Raw genomic sequence first — 17,417 nt, 5'->3', positions numbered from 1 at the left:
CCCAGGCTGGAGTGCAGTGTCATGATCTTGGCTCATTGCAACCTCTGCCTCTGGCTTCAAGCAGTTCTCTGCTTCAGCCACCCAAGTAGCTGGGATCACAGGTGGCTGCCACCATACCTGGCTAATTTTTGTATTTTTAGTAGAGACAGGGTTTCACCATCTTGCCCAGACTGGTCTTAAACTCCTGACCTTGTGATCCACCCAACTCAGCCTCCCAAAGTGCTGGGATTACAGTTGTGAACCACCGAGCCTGGCCTAAAGTTTTAGTTTTTCTTCTTCCTCTTCATCTCCTCTCCCTCATCCTCCTCACTCCCTTTTTTAAAATAAGAGACTGTTTTTTGTAAACAATGAAAAAGAACCAGAGACTTATTCTGAGTATGTATTTACCTAAATAGATTATTTCTCTATGTATAGTACTGTGAGTGCTCAGACACTGCATTAAGTAATTGAGACTATCCAATCAGGTAAGCGCTTTATAGAGTGAAACTGCTTGGTATTGCGTAGTTTACCCATTGTTTGTTTTAGTGCCGCTATAATCAGAAGTTCTTAGGAGACAGAATTGCTATCATAAACAGATGTGATGGTGAAAATATAATTTCAAAACTTTATAATACGTTGTGGCACTAATGGGGGGGGTGGTCTAAAAACAGGCACAGGTGGAGGTTAGATCTAGAAAATTAGCCCTATAATCTTAGTTGTTTTACTTAGAATGTTGTGTTTTCCTTGCTCTTGACTTTGCAAATCCTAGTAGAAGGTTCACTAAGTAGTATTAATTTATATTGTTATTAGCAGTATCACTTAATCTTGTTATCACTTAATCTTGTTATTTGTGGTAGTTATATACTATAAAGTCACCCTGACCACTGAATTAGCAAATAATGAACCATTGCTTCTAGGGGAAATACAGGGTTAAGTTCCTGCAAACTTCTGGTGACATTTTCATCAGCTGATTAATACATAACCTCATATTATGTGTGCTTTTGTTTAAAAACAGCTTATTTAATATATATGGTTGATTCATCAACATTAAACTCCTGGCCAGGAGCACTATAACGCATGCTTGAATGAAGTGTATCGAACACACATATTTTCTCTGTAAGGCACATCACAGGCTTCTTCTGCTTACAGAACACGAGACCAGCACTTAAGCATTTTGTTTGGAGGCCGTTTTAAACAGTGGAATCACCAGAGAACACACAAGAAGGGGAAAAACCTGAGACCTAATGTACCGTGAAGAGAAACTTGTTTACTGTATAAGAATTGAAACAGGAAGGCAGAGGGCCACTTGTTCAGCCTCAGCTGGAAATGTGTTTGTTGGACAAAAATTTTTTGGTGCTCTCTGTATGTCCCTTAAATGACCATGGAAGTCCAGGAGTACTGACTGTTCGAGTTACAAATAAATTTTAGCAAGTAGGCAAATTCACGAGGACGGAATCCTTGAATAATGAGGATCCAGCAGTATTTGGATTGTTTTGGAATCAGGTGATGACCCAGAAGCTAAGGTTTCAGGTAACTCAGCTCCTGTTCCCCTGACTGCCCCCCTTTTCTGCTTTGCTACTGTTGTTCTCTCCAGCTTCAGTGTGAAGTATGTGTAGGTTGCTCCTGATCCAGCAGGCAAGAGAATAGAGGGTGACCAGGTAATGGGATTGGAGGCGTGAACAGAGCTAGGGCTTGGCTGTAGACATTTTGCTGATTGTGCCCACAGTTGTTGGATCAATCGGAGACTTACATTGTACTTTCCTATTTCCTATACTTTTAAGTATTAGTGTAATTTATGATGGAGAGTATAAATGTTGGTTTCAAAGTTAGGTTATACCCTATGGAACAAGTCAGTATAGATGCACATTCGTTCAACTTGTTTAAAGGACTTTAAGTTATACCATACAGCTGTTTGGCTTTTTTGTTCCCATGTGGGCTCATGGTTGCTCACAGCTGCAGTCAGTGATAAATGCTTATCTCGGGAGTCCAGGTCAGTTTGGTGCAGGTCAGTTGAGTTGGTATGAAACTGAAAACATGAGTTGAATGCAGTCAAATGACCAATTTTGAGCATCGCTTGTTAGCTAGTTATTAAGGAGGTTTTTTTTTTATTTAGTTTTTTGAGACGGAGTTTCGCTCTTGTTGCCCAGACTGGACTGCAGTGGCGCTGTCTAGACTCACCACAACCTCCGCCTCCCAGGTTCAAGGGATTCCCCTGCCTCAACCTCCCAAGTAGCTGGGATTACAGGCATGCGCCACCACGCCTGGCTAATTTTGTATTTTTAGTAGAGATGGGGTTTCTCCATGTTGGTTAGGCTGGTCTCAAACTCCTGACCTCAGGTGATCCACCGCCTCGGCCTCCCAAAGTGCTGGGATTACAGGCATGAACCAGTGCACCCGGCCTTTTTTTTTTTGAGATTGTCAAATTGATTTTATGTGGAAACTTGGTTCTTGAGAAAATTTTAAAAAATACCTTATTAAGGGCCTGTTCTGCATGAAGTCCTGTGCTGGACTGTGGACAATGAATTGGTATAAATAAAATTGCTATTCCTCAGCTGTTAGAAGCTCGCAGTCTGATACAGGATGCAAAATATTAAAAAACAAAAAGCAAAGTTGTGGTGGGCTTCAGGAAATAAATTTATTAGAGAGTAGGGTGCTTGGGGAAGGTGTGGTGAGAGGGAGGTAAGGGCCAGTATCAGTGATTATGTTGTGGCTTTTTGTGTAAGTGTGTGTTTGTGTTGGGGGGTGTCTGTGTTTAAAGTAGGGTGTCAACTTTAAAGCTCTGCATCTTAGGAATATAGCAGCTGTGCAAAATTGATGGGAATGAGAAAAGAGAGCACCATCTTGTCGCGTTGGTAGGAGACAGGTACTTCTTCATCTAGAGGGACAAGGGCCTTTCACCAGACGCTTGATTGGCAGTGGGAAGGAGCTGTTGAGGAGCAACAATCAGTGTGTCTTGATCACTGAATACGGACAAGGAGAAAGTAGAAAGTAAGGTTTTACGCTATTTACATAATAAATGGGCCAGATGTGGTGGTTCATACCTGTAATTCTGGCCCTTTGCAAGGCTGAGGCCGGCATACTGCTTGAGCTCAGGAGTTTGAGACCAGCCTGGGCAACATGGCAAAACCTCGTCTCTACAAAAAACACAAAATTTAGCTAGGCATAGTGTTGTATGCCTGTAATCCTGCTCTTTGGAGGCTGGGGTGAGAGAGTCACCTGTGTGTGGGAGGCAGAGGCTGCAGGTGAGCCAGGATCACACCACTGCACTCTGGGATGGGCAAGAGAGCGAGACTCCGTCTAAAACAAAGTAAGAAAGAAAAGAATGAATGTTTCTTCTCTAGTCTGTAAATCATTCTCAAAGTCAAATCTGGACTCAGAGGCAGAATGCCCATGCCTGAATCTATGAAATTCTTTTGCATTGTTTTATTTTTAGCTGTGAGAAAATATTTTTAAAATTGGTATGTCCATGTGGGTATGGTTTTTTCAAGAATATTTTATTGTGGAATAATTTTAGATTACAGAAAAATTGCAGAGATGGTCTAGAAAGTTCTTGTAATATCTCCTACTGAGTTTCCTCTGTTAGTATCTTTTTTTTTTTTTTTTTTTTTATTGAGACGTAGTCTCGCTCTGTCACCTAGGCTGGAGTACAGTAGCACGATCTCAGCTTACTGCAAGCTCTGCCTCCCGGATTCATGCCATTCTCCTGCCTCAGCCTCCCGAGTAGCTGGGACTACAGGCGCCCGCCACCACACCCAGCTAATTTTTTGTATTTCTACTAGAGACGGAGTTTCACCGTGTTAGCCAGGATGGTCTCAATCTCCTGACCTTGTGATCAGCCCGTCTCAGCCTCCAGAAGTGCTGGGATTACAGGCATAAACCACCATGCCTGGCACCCCTGTTAGTATCTTACATCACCATGATGCATTTTTTGTAAGAACTAAGAAATCACTACCGACTTTATTTGAACTCCACTAGTTTTTCCACTAATGCGTCTTTCTGTTCCAGGATCCCATCCAGAATACTAAATTTGGCCAGGCATAGTGTTGCACACCTGTAGTCCTGCTATTTGGAGGCTGGGGTGGGAGAGTCACCTGTGCGTGGTAGGCAGAGGCTGCAAGTGAGATAGGATCTCACCATTCAGTCATCATGTCTCCTTTGTAATCTTTTCTGACTTGTGTTTCTCACTCTTTCCTTGTTTTTTATGACCTAGACAGTTATGAGGACTAATGGTCAGGTATTTTGTAGAATGTCCCTCAATTGGAATGTTTGCTCATGATTAGACTGTGACTGTGGGTTTTGGAAAGAAGACCACAGAGGTGAAGTACTGTTTTCATCACATCATATCAAGGATACATACTATTAATATGACTTGTCACTGTTGATGTTGACCTTGACCTTGTCCTGAGTTAGTGGTTGTCAGGTTTTTGCACTGTAAAGTTACTGCTCCTTCCTCCCGAAACTCTCTTCTTTGGAAGCAAGTCATTAAATCCAACCCACACTCAAGAAGTGGGAGACTTAATTAAGCTCCACCTCCTGGAGGGAGGGAACATCTACATAAAGTATTTGGAATTCTTCTGTAAGGAAGAGTGACCTGTTCTCCCCCATTTATTATCTAGTCAGTTAATCACAGTTGTATCAGTGTGGGTTCAGGTCTATTTGTTTGATACTTTGCAGTGTAATTTAATATTACACTATGTATTTTATTGTTCAGATTTTTCCAGTGTTTGGCATTGAAGCTCTTTCAGCTTTGTTCCTGTTTCCATTTGATATGCCCCTGTTTTTGTTGTTGTTGTTCTTATTTTTTGAGCACGTTCTTACATTTTGGTGCTACTAAGTGTTCCAGGCTCATTTGTGTTTTCCCCACCCCAGCCTAGAGTCAACCATTCTCTAAGGACCCCTGGTTCCTTTCATTGGAGAATGACATTAGAAACCAAGGTCTGGGTGTCGGGATGTGCTTTTTGCTGCTCTAGGGTATTACTTCTTCTAGGCCCTCTCGCTGGACAGCGCTAGGAAATCAATGTGCATATGTGGAGGCACATTAGTGTAGTTTTATATCAAGGGATTTAAATGCTTTTTGACACTTAAAATTCAGAAACTAAAATTAAACTCCTTAGGCAAATTAATATATCTTTAGGCATAGATACGAATGTCTATAAATTTTATAAGTAGATTAGACAATACTGTTAAGTAGGTATATTCCCCAAAGTCTTTGTTTTCATTTTTAGTTGTAAATTATTATATTTTTATTACTGTTGATTCTTTGGTATGAAAATCTGGGCTGAACTTTTTTGTTGCCTGTAGATAATTATTTTATTTTTTTCGTAGTGAAGAGATTTAAATTTCTGCCATTTTTTTGTTTGATGAGTTACAAGCTAGGATAATTTTTTTTTAACTTTATTATGAAAAGATAATTCACATGTATTAATTTCCATACTGGCCTTTTTGGTTTGATGAGTTACAAGCTGGGATAATTTTTTTTAAACTTTAGTTATTTATGAAAAGAGAATTCACATGTATCATTTTCCATATTGGCCTTTGTACTCACAATCTTAATTTTTCAGATGCAGAGATATTTAACCTGAGCAGTTTAATCATCACTTCTAGACCATAAGATATCTTGTTAATGTTTTCCTAAATAAAAACAGAATTTTAATTTTCAGAGTAAAGCAGTTTCCTAACAGCATAATAGTATTAGATCTAAGTTTTCAGAAACACTAGTCTTGAAAGTCATTTATTGCTTGTGTTGTTAAAATTAATTTTATCATTTTGTGACAAATAAAGGGAAATCGCAAACAGTTCAGTGTAAACTACTATAAAGTAATTTGTAGGGTTTTCTCCATTTTATTTATTTATTTATTTATTTGAGGTGGCGTTTCGCTCTTGTTGCCCAGGCTGGAGTGCATTGATGCGATCTTGGCTCACCACAACCTCTGCCTCCTGGGTTCAAGCAATTCTCCTGCCTCAGCCTCCTGAGTAGCTGGGATTACAGGCATGCGCCACCACACCCAGCTAATTTTGTATTTTTAGTAGCGATGGGGTTTCTCCATGTTGGTCACCTCAGGTGATCCACCCGCCTCGACCTCCCAAAGTGCTGAGATTACAGGTGTGAGCCACTGCATCCGGCCTCTCCATTTTAAATAGTTATACTACATTCTATAATATATGTTGTTTTTATAACAGCAATATGCAAATAGTCCTATAAATCAAGATTATTGCTATCTGTTTCTGGTCTTAATGACCAGTTAATCCTAAAAACAAGCAATGAAACACTATTTCTGGTACTTGTGGAATTAATAGAAATATTTCCAGAATTGTGATATGAAATAGTAAAGGCAGAATGTTTTTGGAAGTTTTACAGCGTAGTAGGTGCTGATTGATGTTGCCTGCCTTTTGCTTTGTTTTTTTTTTGTTTGTTTTTGTTTTTGTTTTTTTTTTTTTTTGAGGCAAGGTCTGGCTCTATCACCCAGGCTGGAGTGCAGTGGCTTAATCTCAGTTCACTGCAACCTCCACCTCCTGGGTTCAAGCCATCTTCCTACCTCAGCCTCTTGGGTAGCTGGGACTGTGGCCGCACACCACCACGTCTGACTGAGTTTTTTTGTATATTGTGTAGAGATGGGATTTCTCCACGTTTCCCAGGCTGGTCTCTTAACTCCTGAGCTAAATGATCTTCCTACCTCAGCCTCCCAAAGTGCTAGGATTACAGGCGAGAGCCACCGCGCCCGACCTTTTTAACTTTTTCTACTCATGATGACTGAGTAAAGTTGCATTGACTTTTTAATACACTGTATACTTTGCTTAAATTTTGTGTTAAAAGGAAATTAAGAAGTTATTCTATCTCCTTTCATTTTTCAGGTTAAAAAAATTAGCTCAATATAAGTAAAATGGGTTGTCCCCTAAATGACTAATAGTAGAATCCAGAGTCGAATCCAGATATCCTGTTACTCCAGTCCTTTTTAGGGCAGTCATCTGATTTATATTAAATTTTACTAAATACTTGATTTGCACCTGATAGCTACCTTCTCTCTTTTATTGTTGAATTAAAAGTTTAACCTTGAGCAAATTTTTAGGGACTATTTGATGTGTACTTGACAATGTGCTACAAAGTCTTACGTAGACTTTACCCCTGAAGACTTACCTGAATATTGTAAAGAATGAGGTTAAGAAGCAGCGGTTAAAAACATTTTATCTTTGTTGGGGAGTCCTAATTCATCTGGACTGTCAAACTTCAATTATCTATGAAATGGAGTGTAATGATGGTCCCAGATAATTTCAGTGTGAGTTACCGTATCATTTCTGTTTATTGAGTGATCTAGAATTCATACAGTGTTGTGCAAAATTTGTATTTGCTGTAATGTGCATAAAACTGTCCATATATATGCATTTTACAGTATGTTTCTTACTAATTTTGTTAGAATTACTTAATACTAAAATACACTTACGTTTTCTGAGAGCTATTAGAAGAAACTGGCTTGTATGTGCCTAATGGCTGAAAATTTACAGTGCTGTGTCATTTGTAGATAATTTAGTTGCTGAACGTAGTGTGTCTCATTTGTTTTTTTAAAAAAAGTATTAAAGCTTATGATTAGTATATAATACATTTTATTTTTTTTCCGACGTAATGCTTAATAATCAGCCAGAATAATACATATAACCACATCATGGTTTTGATTTTGTTGTTGCTGTTTCTACGATTATTTTGAGGTGAAGGGGAAAACTACAGAGTAAAATGAATTAAGAATGAAAATCCATAAAGATGTTGACCCTAACACTAGAGTGTTTTCATATAGCTTCCATATTTGTAAAAAGGTACAGAATTTTATTTTGAAGGCGTTATTTTCGTTGTCAATCCTGGTAGGAGAGATTGTTTTAGAGAAAGATTCTTTGGCGTATTATTTTAAGGCACAGTGCTCTGTGAGAGTATTGAGAAGAGAAAGGTGGGGAAACTGAGAAATTACCTTGTGAGCTCATGGATTTATAATTAATTCTAAGTGTTGTGTATATATATATAAACCCCCCCCCCCCCTTTTTTTTTTAGATGAAGTCTCACTGTGTCACCCAGGCTGGAGTGCAGTGGCGCAATCTCGGCACACTGCAAGCTTTGCCTCCCCGGTTCATGCCATTCTCCTGCCTCAGCCTGCTGAGTAGCTGGGACTACAGGCGCCTGCCACCATGCCCAGCTAATTTTTTTGTATTTTTAGTAGAGATGGGGTTTCACCATGTTAGCCAGGATTGTCTCAATCTCCTGACCTCGTGATCAGCCCGCCTCGGCCTCCCAAAGTGCTGGGATTACAGGCGTGAGCCACTGTGCCCGGCCTAAGTGTTATACATTTTAAAAGTCTTCTTAGCTCAAATTGTCTTCTATTTTAGCTAATGGTTTTAGGTGTTGCTGTCTTATATCTAATTAGTAAGTGTTTAAATAGTTGCTATATGCCTTTCACTTGGATTGTTTACACTTTTTTATATTGGTCAGTTACTATGTTATTTCAATAACCTTTTATTTGCCTTTATCAAACAACTTCATTACACTACTAGCCTTCATTAGCATGAAAATTCCTTGGTGCCGTGGACTTGAGTTGACTTTGATATAGAATTTTGGAACTGGATTAGATGCAAGAGATTGCCTGATTTAGTGGTTCCCTTGACTGTACATTGAAACATCTGGGGAACTTTAGAAAGAAATCTTACTGGGGTTCGCCGCCCACCCCCCACCTGAGAGGGATTTTGATTTAATTGATTTGGAGTGTGGCCTGGGCACCAGACTTTTAAAAAGCTTCCACAGGAGATTGTAATGAACAGTGAAGTGTGAGAACCACTGTTACAGTTCCCCACTCTGTGGAAAAGAAAAATGAGACTCAGACTTATTAATCAAATAATGTCTACTTTGGGGATCCAAAATCATTATTAAAATTGGTGAATTTAGAATGACTCTTAGAAGTCCATCTTGGTAGTTTTAATAAGTTAGAAATAAAACTAAACACTGCTAGACTCTCTTATCCTAATCCTTGTAACTAAACTATCACTAACTTTTTAAGGTCTAGTCTAGGAGTGATTAGATTTTCCCAGGTATATGTAGTGCTTCCTTCTTGCCTCCTCCTGTTGCCCTCCAACATTTTCCTGAAATTGAATCTTTGCTGTTTGTTTGAGAAAATATCCCCTCCTTGAAAGTTATTTGTAGAATTCTTGTAGGCTGTTCAGGGAAGGGTACTATGCAAATTTGCTAGTAAAGGATGTTTTAAATAAACCAGAATTAGCTAACCTTGCATTAAAAGGACATATACAAGCCTCAGTGCTCAATTAGTACTTAAGTAAACAAAAGAAGGACCCGTGTTTTAATTTTTAAACATTTCCATCTCTCAGTCCATCTTTGCAATGATAAACTGAGTGGTTAGATAAGGAATCTGACCTTTTACAAGTTGATTAACTTCTTTAGGCTTTGGTTTCCTTGTAAAATTAGGGTTGAATCGATGCTTTCTAAGGACTTTTCTAGCTCTAGCATTTTATGATTCTATAACCATTAATATTTGGCAGTATAATATTAAGTAAATGATACATTATCACCTAGCAGTCCAGAGGAAAGAATTTTCTTAGCTAATTAGAAGGTTGTTCAACTAGAGAAGCAAGTAGAATTCAGTATGTTAGTGAAATGGCAAGAAAACTTACGAGGTAGATTGGATGTAGAAGGGACAGTAAAAGTGGTTCCTTCTTTCTCAGCACATATTACTTATTGCCTCTCTCTTACTGACTGTATTTACATCTGTTGAAATCCCTTCACTCATAAAGTTGTCTTTGTGTACTATATTTTGGAGAATGCTTACTCTTGGTATTATTGAACTCAGATTACAAACACATTGTTATGTTATCTCTCCTTCCACTCACATCACCTTAAAAACAAAAAAACAAAAAAAATGAGTTTACGTCCAGAAACCAGTGACTATATTTAGCATTTAAGATCAAATGGTTAGTGATTGATGTTTAGCTATGTTATTGTGCTGATAATTTGTAAAACAGTCTGCTTCTAGGGATAGGTACCAGGCTCAATTTGTGATTGACTAAGGAGATTTTAGAATCAAGAGATCTCTTGAATCAGAGACTCAGAGGGAACTGGTGACTTGCTCAGGTTCTCAGATAGGATTTGATTCAGATCCCTTCCCATGTTACGTATATACTGCTTCTTATGAATTCTATATTAGGCCAAGTGGGCAAAGACAAACGTTCTCTTTTGATAGAAATGGCTGTGAGGATAATCCACGTACCATAGATATGATTGTTTGCCTAGAGAGCCAGTCAGTTGTATAAACTATTGTAAGTATATAGTATGAACCACTTTTTAAGTAGCTTACATATTTATTAAAGTGATGATTTTCAGATGTGAAGCAGTATTATAAAAATTTCTTGATATTTCGAATTCAGAACATGCTATAACTTCCATAATATATTCCAAAATATAACATAAATCTCCCCAGAGATTAACACAGTGAAACTTTCAGCTAGTATGGTTCCTGTGATTCTCAAATTGGGGACGGGGACAACCTTAAACTATAGTGAGGAGACCATGAGATTTTTTTAATTTTGAAAGGATACATAGGTGACAAAAAGTTGACAAACACAGCATTTAAAGCCAATATGAAATTCCCGCTGAGTAGTTTTAATTTTCCATTTTGATTGACAGCCACCTTTGCACATTTCCTCTTCCTTGTTTTGACAAGATTTAAGAGGATTAGAAAATTGATTCTTTAGGCATTTCTCCTTCCCTTTGGCCTTACACAAAGGTGGGAATGTTCAGTAATAGAATTCTGTCCTGAGAAGAAATACAGTTAATGGAAAGGAGATAATGAGTTTCTTTGTAAGGAGTTTCCAGGTAGGGGGAACATTTAAGATGTTATCTGTTTCTCTAGTAGGACCATTACTGAGCATTATTTTATTGTTCCACACCTGAATTGACTCTGAATTGACATTTAGGACAGTAGAAATTCCTGGAATTTAGTTTGAGCAGTGTTACAGAAGACATGGTAATTCTTAAGTGTAACTTTGGTCTTTCTTGAGGAATAAAACAGCACTTTTGTCTGTTGGCAGACCTCTGCCATTTAATTAGTAAATGCATCCCTTATGCCTCACAATGCACTCATTCTTTTTTTAAAAAAAAACATTTATTTTTAATTTAACACTTATAGCTATAAAATTTCCTCTCAGTACTATTTTAATTGCATCTCACAAATTTTGATATGTTTTAGTTAGTGTTGACTTCTAAATATTTGCTTATTTCTGTTATAACTTTTACTTTGATTCATAGGTTATCAAAAAAATATATTGCCAAGTTTCCAAATATTTGAAGATTTTTCTAGATATATGAGCTACTTATTCCCATATGAAAGTTACTCTACAACTTAGACTCAAAACACCATGTACTTGTTATGTCTCAATTTCTGTAGTCAGGGATCTAAGGATGGCTTAGCAGATTCCAGTGCTTCAGGGTCTTTTACAAATCTGTAATCATTGGCTGGCTGGGGCTACAGTTTTATATGAAGGCTTGACTGAGGAAGGATCCGCTTCCAAGCTGACTGTTGGCAGGACTCAGTTTCTCAATAGAAATGAAAGATCTTTTGAAAGTGTCGTTCCACTTAACATCCCACAGCACTTGAAATTGTTTTATACATTTTACTGCTGCATGTTGTTAACTTCTGAATATATTGTTACTAATTTTCTTTGAACAATTTTTATAACAACTAAAAAAAGAAAAAAAGAATCTCTTTAATCCCTATGTATTATATCTACTTTCTGAATTCTTTTCTATAAATTATGATTTTTATGTAATACTGTTTTTTTTCAGCCTGAGGAACTTTTTTTTTTGGCATTTTTAAAAAATTATACTTTAAGTTCTAGGGTACATGTGCACAACGTGAAGGTTTGTTACATAGGTATACATGTGCCATGTTGGTTTGCTGCACCCATCAACTCATCATTTACATTAGGTATTTCTCCTAGTGCTATCCCTCCCCTAACCCCCATCCCCCCTGCCCAGAGGCCCCCGTGTGTGATATTTTCTGCCTTGTGTCCAGGTGATCTCATTGTTCAATTCCAACCTATGAGTGAGAGCATGTGTTTGGTTTTTTGTCCTTGTGATAGTTATTACAGTTGGTCTGGATATCTGCAGGTGCAGCATCCAACTAGCGATGGATGGGAAATACTAAGGAAAAAACCCCAAACCCAAAAATAACAGTGCAACAATAAACAATACAAATAAGAAATATAGTATAACAACCATTTACAGAGTGTTTATATTGCATTGGGTTAAAATAACGTAGAGATTTACCCACTACAGTATATACCCAATTTACATCTAAAGAAGTGCTCAGGAGTATGTATTATTTAAGAAGCTCAGTGACTCCAGTGCTCATTTTAGGAACCGTTTTCTCCGACTTAGCTAGTTCATTGGCCTTTCACTTTATTTGACTGGTCAGGATTCTTGCATTGTCTGTCCATTCAAGCTGAAGAAAAGATACTGCCCAATTGTGCCTTCTTCATGTAACACTTAATGATCTATAAATGTCAATAAACATATGCCAGACTCCATTAACCATGAAGTTAGGACTGCAGCTTTGCCTCTTGAAAGGATCTTAGGTGGTTATAGCTGGTCTGAATGAAACTGCTATGTGACAGCAGTAAAAATGCTGGCCTATAGGGTGTGCTGTTCAGTGGTGATTGAAAGAAGAAAAACAAAAAGCCAACTAACAGGGCTGCTACTAAGCAAGTGGGAGAGGAGGGGCATTACTGTTTTTATCTATTATTGTTAATCCTCCCAAATTATGTGCTTATTGTGTTCTTTACAGTTTGGGAATCATAAACCCATACTCTTTTGAAGTGGTTACCAGGGTTTTGGAGTCAGACCTTTGACTTAATTGACTATGTCTGTCAGCCAAAATGGATAATGAATGGCTTTTTAAAAGAACATGTTTTACAAGACTACAGAAGTTTTGTTGCACTTGGTATCTGTAATCTTGGTGTCTATCTAAAGGAATTCTTCACCAAGTCCATTCTTCAGGGGGAAGGGGAAACCTTATGAGACAACTTTTATTGCCATGGTTTTCCTTGTTCATCATAATGTCTGTTTTCTCATTTGGGCCTTGAAAAACACTCCTAACATACCTCTGCTGCTAGAATGTCATTGTTTAAGAAAGGAATGGTCCTTCTTTTAGGACAGTTATTTGAGTATTTGAAGTTACTCCACTCATTTTCCTTTCTTCCTATGGCAGTGGCAGTGGCATGAAGGTTGAGGTAGGGAAGCTGGGTTTTGAGGAATTGGGGTAATGACTGAGACAGGCAGCAGCCAAGTGTGGTAAATGTCTATGGTGGGGCTAGCAGATGGTGCCTGAGGGTGTACTTCTAATTTTAGTTGTTTAAAATACTTGTTTTATTTGACATTTCAGAGTTATAGTAGTTCATAATATTTTCTTCTTAAAGGAGATAAACATTAACTAGAAGGTTTTAATGATTTTTGTTCTTAAGAGGGCCTGCATTGCATTTTTGCCAACAGTAAAAAGAGGCAATAGTCGTCTTATTCTCCTCCAACTTCACTCCCTAACCAGCAATAAATTCCAGGAACTGCATGCAGATCAGTGATCCTTTATCTTTCATTGTTCTCCTTACGTGGGAAAGCATTGTTACTTAGTTGTAAATGTAGATTGTAGTTGAACAAAAAGCAAAGGAAGACCTATCACTTTCCTTTGGCTCTCTTTTTTGTGTCTTGAGTCTAGAAGGACTTTAAGATTATCTAGTTAATCTCCAGTCTCAAGAGGTAGTACCTAAACCATCTTTGTTGAGAGCACTTATAAGGTTATCAGAGGTCATTAAACAATTTCCTACCCAAATCTCTCTGCTTTTAAATAGCTAACACCTTTCCTTTACAGAGTTCCGTATTGAACATTTTGTATAAATATTCTCTTTGTAGGCAGGGAGAAATAGGTAATTACTGTGGCAGCCCTTGGTGATGGCAAACAAAACAAAAAAAAGCTCAGAGATGACTATAGTCACTCATTCAGGAGAGCATCCAGAGTATCTTGAATGGCACACAAAACCAAGTCTTTTTAATTTACCCAATTTGCTCAATATTAATTGAATCAATTGAGAAGGATGAAATTTTTCTAGCATTATTTGCCAGGTTGGACCTTGGAACCTGAAGGAACCAGAAATTGTCGTTGGCCACCTTGTAGAAGCCCTTACTCAAGTTTCACTCTTATTTGACTTTTTCGGAGACTGGCTAATCCCCTTTTTCTTTAAAATTGAAACAATAGCAGTAGCTGTATAATGGCCAGTGTTTAAGTGTTTTATATACCTCATTTTATTTGGTCTTCATGGCGACACTATAAAGTGTAGGTATGATCCTTAATTTTTATATGGTGAAATTTAAGCTTAGAGATATTTAAGTAATGCTCCCAGAACCTTACAGCAATAAGTAGCGAAGTTCAGATTTCGACTGGGTCTGATGCCAAAATACTTCTGTCAGTTGTTTTCCTCTGCCACCTCTGTCATTTGCAGGGCCCATCTGCAGTGTCTCCGTCAGCCCCTTTCCTGGATCATACAGCTGTTTATTTTGCATCACCCTCCTTCCATTTTACAAACAAGTTGTAACCTCATATTCCACTGTTAGGCACATACAGCTGGACATCACTATTCTCTTAGGAAAAATGTGTTGCTTGAATCTGTATGGAGAAAATTCTTTTATTTTAAGTACGTATAGTGGGATCAACCTATAGACGTTTTCAAGAAAACTGAGTGTAGTGTTGTTTTTAAGGGACCTCTTGTTGTCCAAGAGGTCCCTTAAAAAGAGTATTTCAGAATCAACTCTGACCACTGAAAAGTTATTCGTATACCTATTATAGCAAATTAAATTTTAGTGACTTTTTCCCAGTATTCAAAATTATAATAACAATTCTGCAACTTGACCTCTTCATTAGAAATGTGGAAGTGATTTAAACTTGACAGTATGAACAATAGTGTTCTCAACTCGTATAGCAGCATCCTATTTATAGATGGAGGCAGCTGCATCCTTTTTCTTTATTTAGGAGGAATACTATTGTTCTCAGATCATCAGGTGAATGATCCTGTGGGGAAAATGTGATTGAGCCGATTATGACACAGGTATTATCTCCCTCCAATCAAGCTTTTATTCATCTATATGAAAAAAGAATACATTTAAACTCGGATAGCTAAGTATGAAATGTGGTGCTGAATTCATATTAATTGGACACTTACATAGTTGTTTTAGTCTAATGAGATTATTTCATCAAGAAGGTATCTTTGTCCAACATTTCTAGTTGTGCAAAGGCTTTAAATAGTCTGTTATGTATACTATAGACACATATCTATTCACATTTAAAATTGTATTTTATGAATTGTACCTTTTACTGATTGATTGATTCTCTCCCATTCTTTCCTATCAATAACTAATAGTTGTGCTTTTATTTAAAATGTTAATAATATCTGCTACTTAGAGAAAGCCAGGCACTGTGCTTTATATTTTGGCTGTTTTATCTTATTTAATTCTCTCCCAACCCAGTGAAGAATATGTTGTTTTCTCACATTATACAGATGAGGACAGTTGATATACTCTGCCTGAGGTCATACAGCTAGTAAATGCTAGAACCGAAGCTTCAAACCCATCTGTTTGTGATTTTAAATCCTCACCTATAACACATGGATATTGTTGGCAGTGTTGGCACTATGGCTAGAAAATGTTTGTTTCACTTATTTCAGTAGCAAACTTCAGTAGCAATTTGGAGAAAGTCAACTTCAAACTAACTGCATTACTTGCACACAGAGCTTAGACCAGTGTTAGGTTATGTATCTTTAACATGATATTCAGTATATCTTTTTCTATATGTAGCAAACTATATGGATGAAGGTCTGCTACTTTGTGCCTTAATGACTCCAGAAGGAAGTGGGCTTGATTTAAGTGAATTTGTAGTGCGTGCTCTGTTCACGTATTCTTGTACATCTTTTGTTTTCTCTTCCACAATGAAATTTTTTGAGTACAGTGTAAGAAATCAAAATGGAGTGTACCTACCCACATCAGGGTTTGAAAGGTAAAATTTTTTCTATAGCTTTGTCTGTATTACATTTTTAGCCTTCCGTTTGAAACTAATTAGAAATATTAGTGCTCAAGTATCCGAACCTAATTAGAAATTAAAGTTTGTTTTTTTTAAATTATAGGTGTTGAATTCATAGCTTTAAAAATGCTTCTGATTGAAGATAAGATGGGAATTTACACGGGATAAAAGAAAAAAAGCACCTTAAATGAGGACATTCCCATGTGTGATTAAAAAAACATTCTGGATGTAAACATTAAAAAAGGATTTCTGTGTGTCATCCTGAAGATTTTGAGATTCATGTATTAATTTTTTTTCAGAAATTATTCTAAAGGGATTAAAATTGTTAGTAAAATTGAACTTCATAATAACATTTTCTCTGGTATTAGTTTCAGAAAGCCAGTGATTAGAAGAGATGTTAACTGTGTTTGGAGGTACTTTCTTTATGAATAGTTAAATTATATTTTCAAAAGTTTGTATCATAAACAATATGGAGGTTCCCTGTAGGTTTTCTTTTTGCAAAAGTGTTATTTAATTGAAGAAATAATTTAGGCTCATGCCTTTAATGCCAGCACTTTGGGAGGCCGAGGCAGGTGGATTGCCGAGCCCAGGAGTTGGAAACTAGCCTGAGCAACATGATGAAACCCTGTTTCTACAGAAAAATACAAAAATTAGCCAGGTGTGGTGACACTTGCCTGTAGTCCCAGCTACTCAGGAGGCTGAGGCAGTCTTTTAAAGCATACATTATAATATTCTGGAGAGAAAAATCTGCAGAATGCAGCATGCAAACAACAGTAAAGTAAACCATAAATTTTGTTCATTTATATGCTGTCTCCAACATATTTTTAAGTGTTTGTTAAAAATCTGGAATCTTTGCTGGCTATAGTAGGTCATGCTTGTAATCCCAGCACTTTGGGAGGTTGAGGTGAGATGATTGCTTAAAGCCAAGAGTTTAATACTCGCCCGAGCAATATAGTGAGACTGTGTTTCTTAAAAAAAAAAAAAAATAGCTGGATGTGGTGGCATGTACTTGTAGTCTCAGCTACTTGGGAGACTGAGGCAAGAGGATTGCTTGAGTCCAGGAGTTTGGGGGTTACAGTGAGCTCTGATCACAACACTGCACTCCGGCCTGGATGACAGAGCGAGATCCTGTCTCTTTAAAAAAAAAAAAAAAAAAAAAAAAAGTCAGCCGGGCATGGTGGCTCATGCCTGTAATCCCAGCACTTTGGGAGGCTGAGGCGGGCAGATCGTGAGGTCGGGAGGTCGAGACCATCCTGGCTAACATGATGGTGAAACCCAGTATCTACTAAAAAATACACACACAAAAAATTAGCTGGGCATGGTGGCAGGCTTCTG

At 37.6% G+C, this 17,417-nt stretch overlaps 1 protein-coding gene across 6 annotated transcripts in view; it reads left to right on the top strand.

Annotated features, from left to right (window-relative positions):
* The first annotated feature begins 307 nt into the window (after positions 1 to 307).
* The window catches only part of RAPGEF2 (Rap guanine nucleotide exchange factor 2), a 211,577-nt gene continuing 194,467 nt past the window's right edge, over positions 308 to 17,417 (top strand). For 4 of the 6 annotated variants that reach the window (XM_031664192.1, XM_021938903.2, XM_031664193.1 and 1 more), the window contains exon 1: positions 309 to 1,509. In XM_031664192.1, the coding sequence (XP_031520052.1) occupies positions 1,486 to 1,509 (24 nt within the window). In that variant the 5' untranslated portion in view covers positions 309 to 1,485. Of the gene's footprint in view, positions 1,510 to 17,417 lie in introns of all 6 variants that reach the window. The other 2 variants (XM_031664190.1, XM_031664195.1) reach the window with 1 other exon arrangement.

The sequence above is a fragment of the Papio anubis genome, chromosome 3, assembly GCF_008728515.1.
Source record: "Papio anubis isolate 15944 chromosome 3, Panubis1.0, whole genome shotgun sequence".
Classification (NCBI taxonomy): Eukaryota; Metazoa; Chordata; class Mammalia; order Primates; family Cercopithecidae; genus Papio; species Papio anubis.
This window is presented reverse-complemented; position numbering and strand designations above follow the sequence as displayed.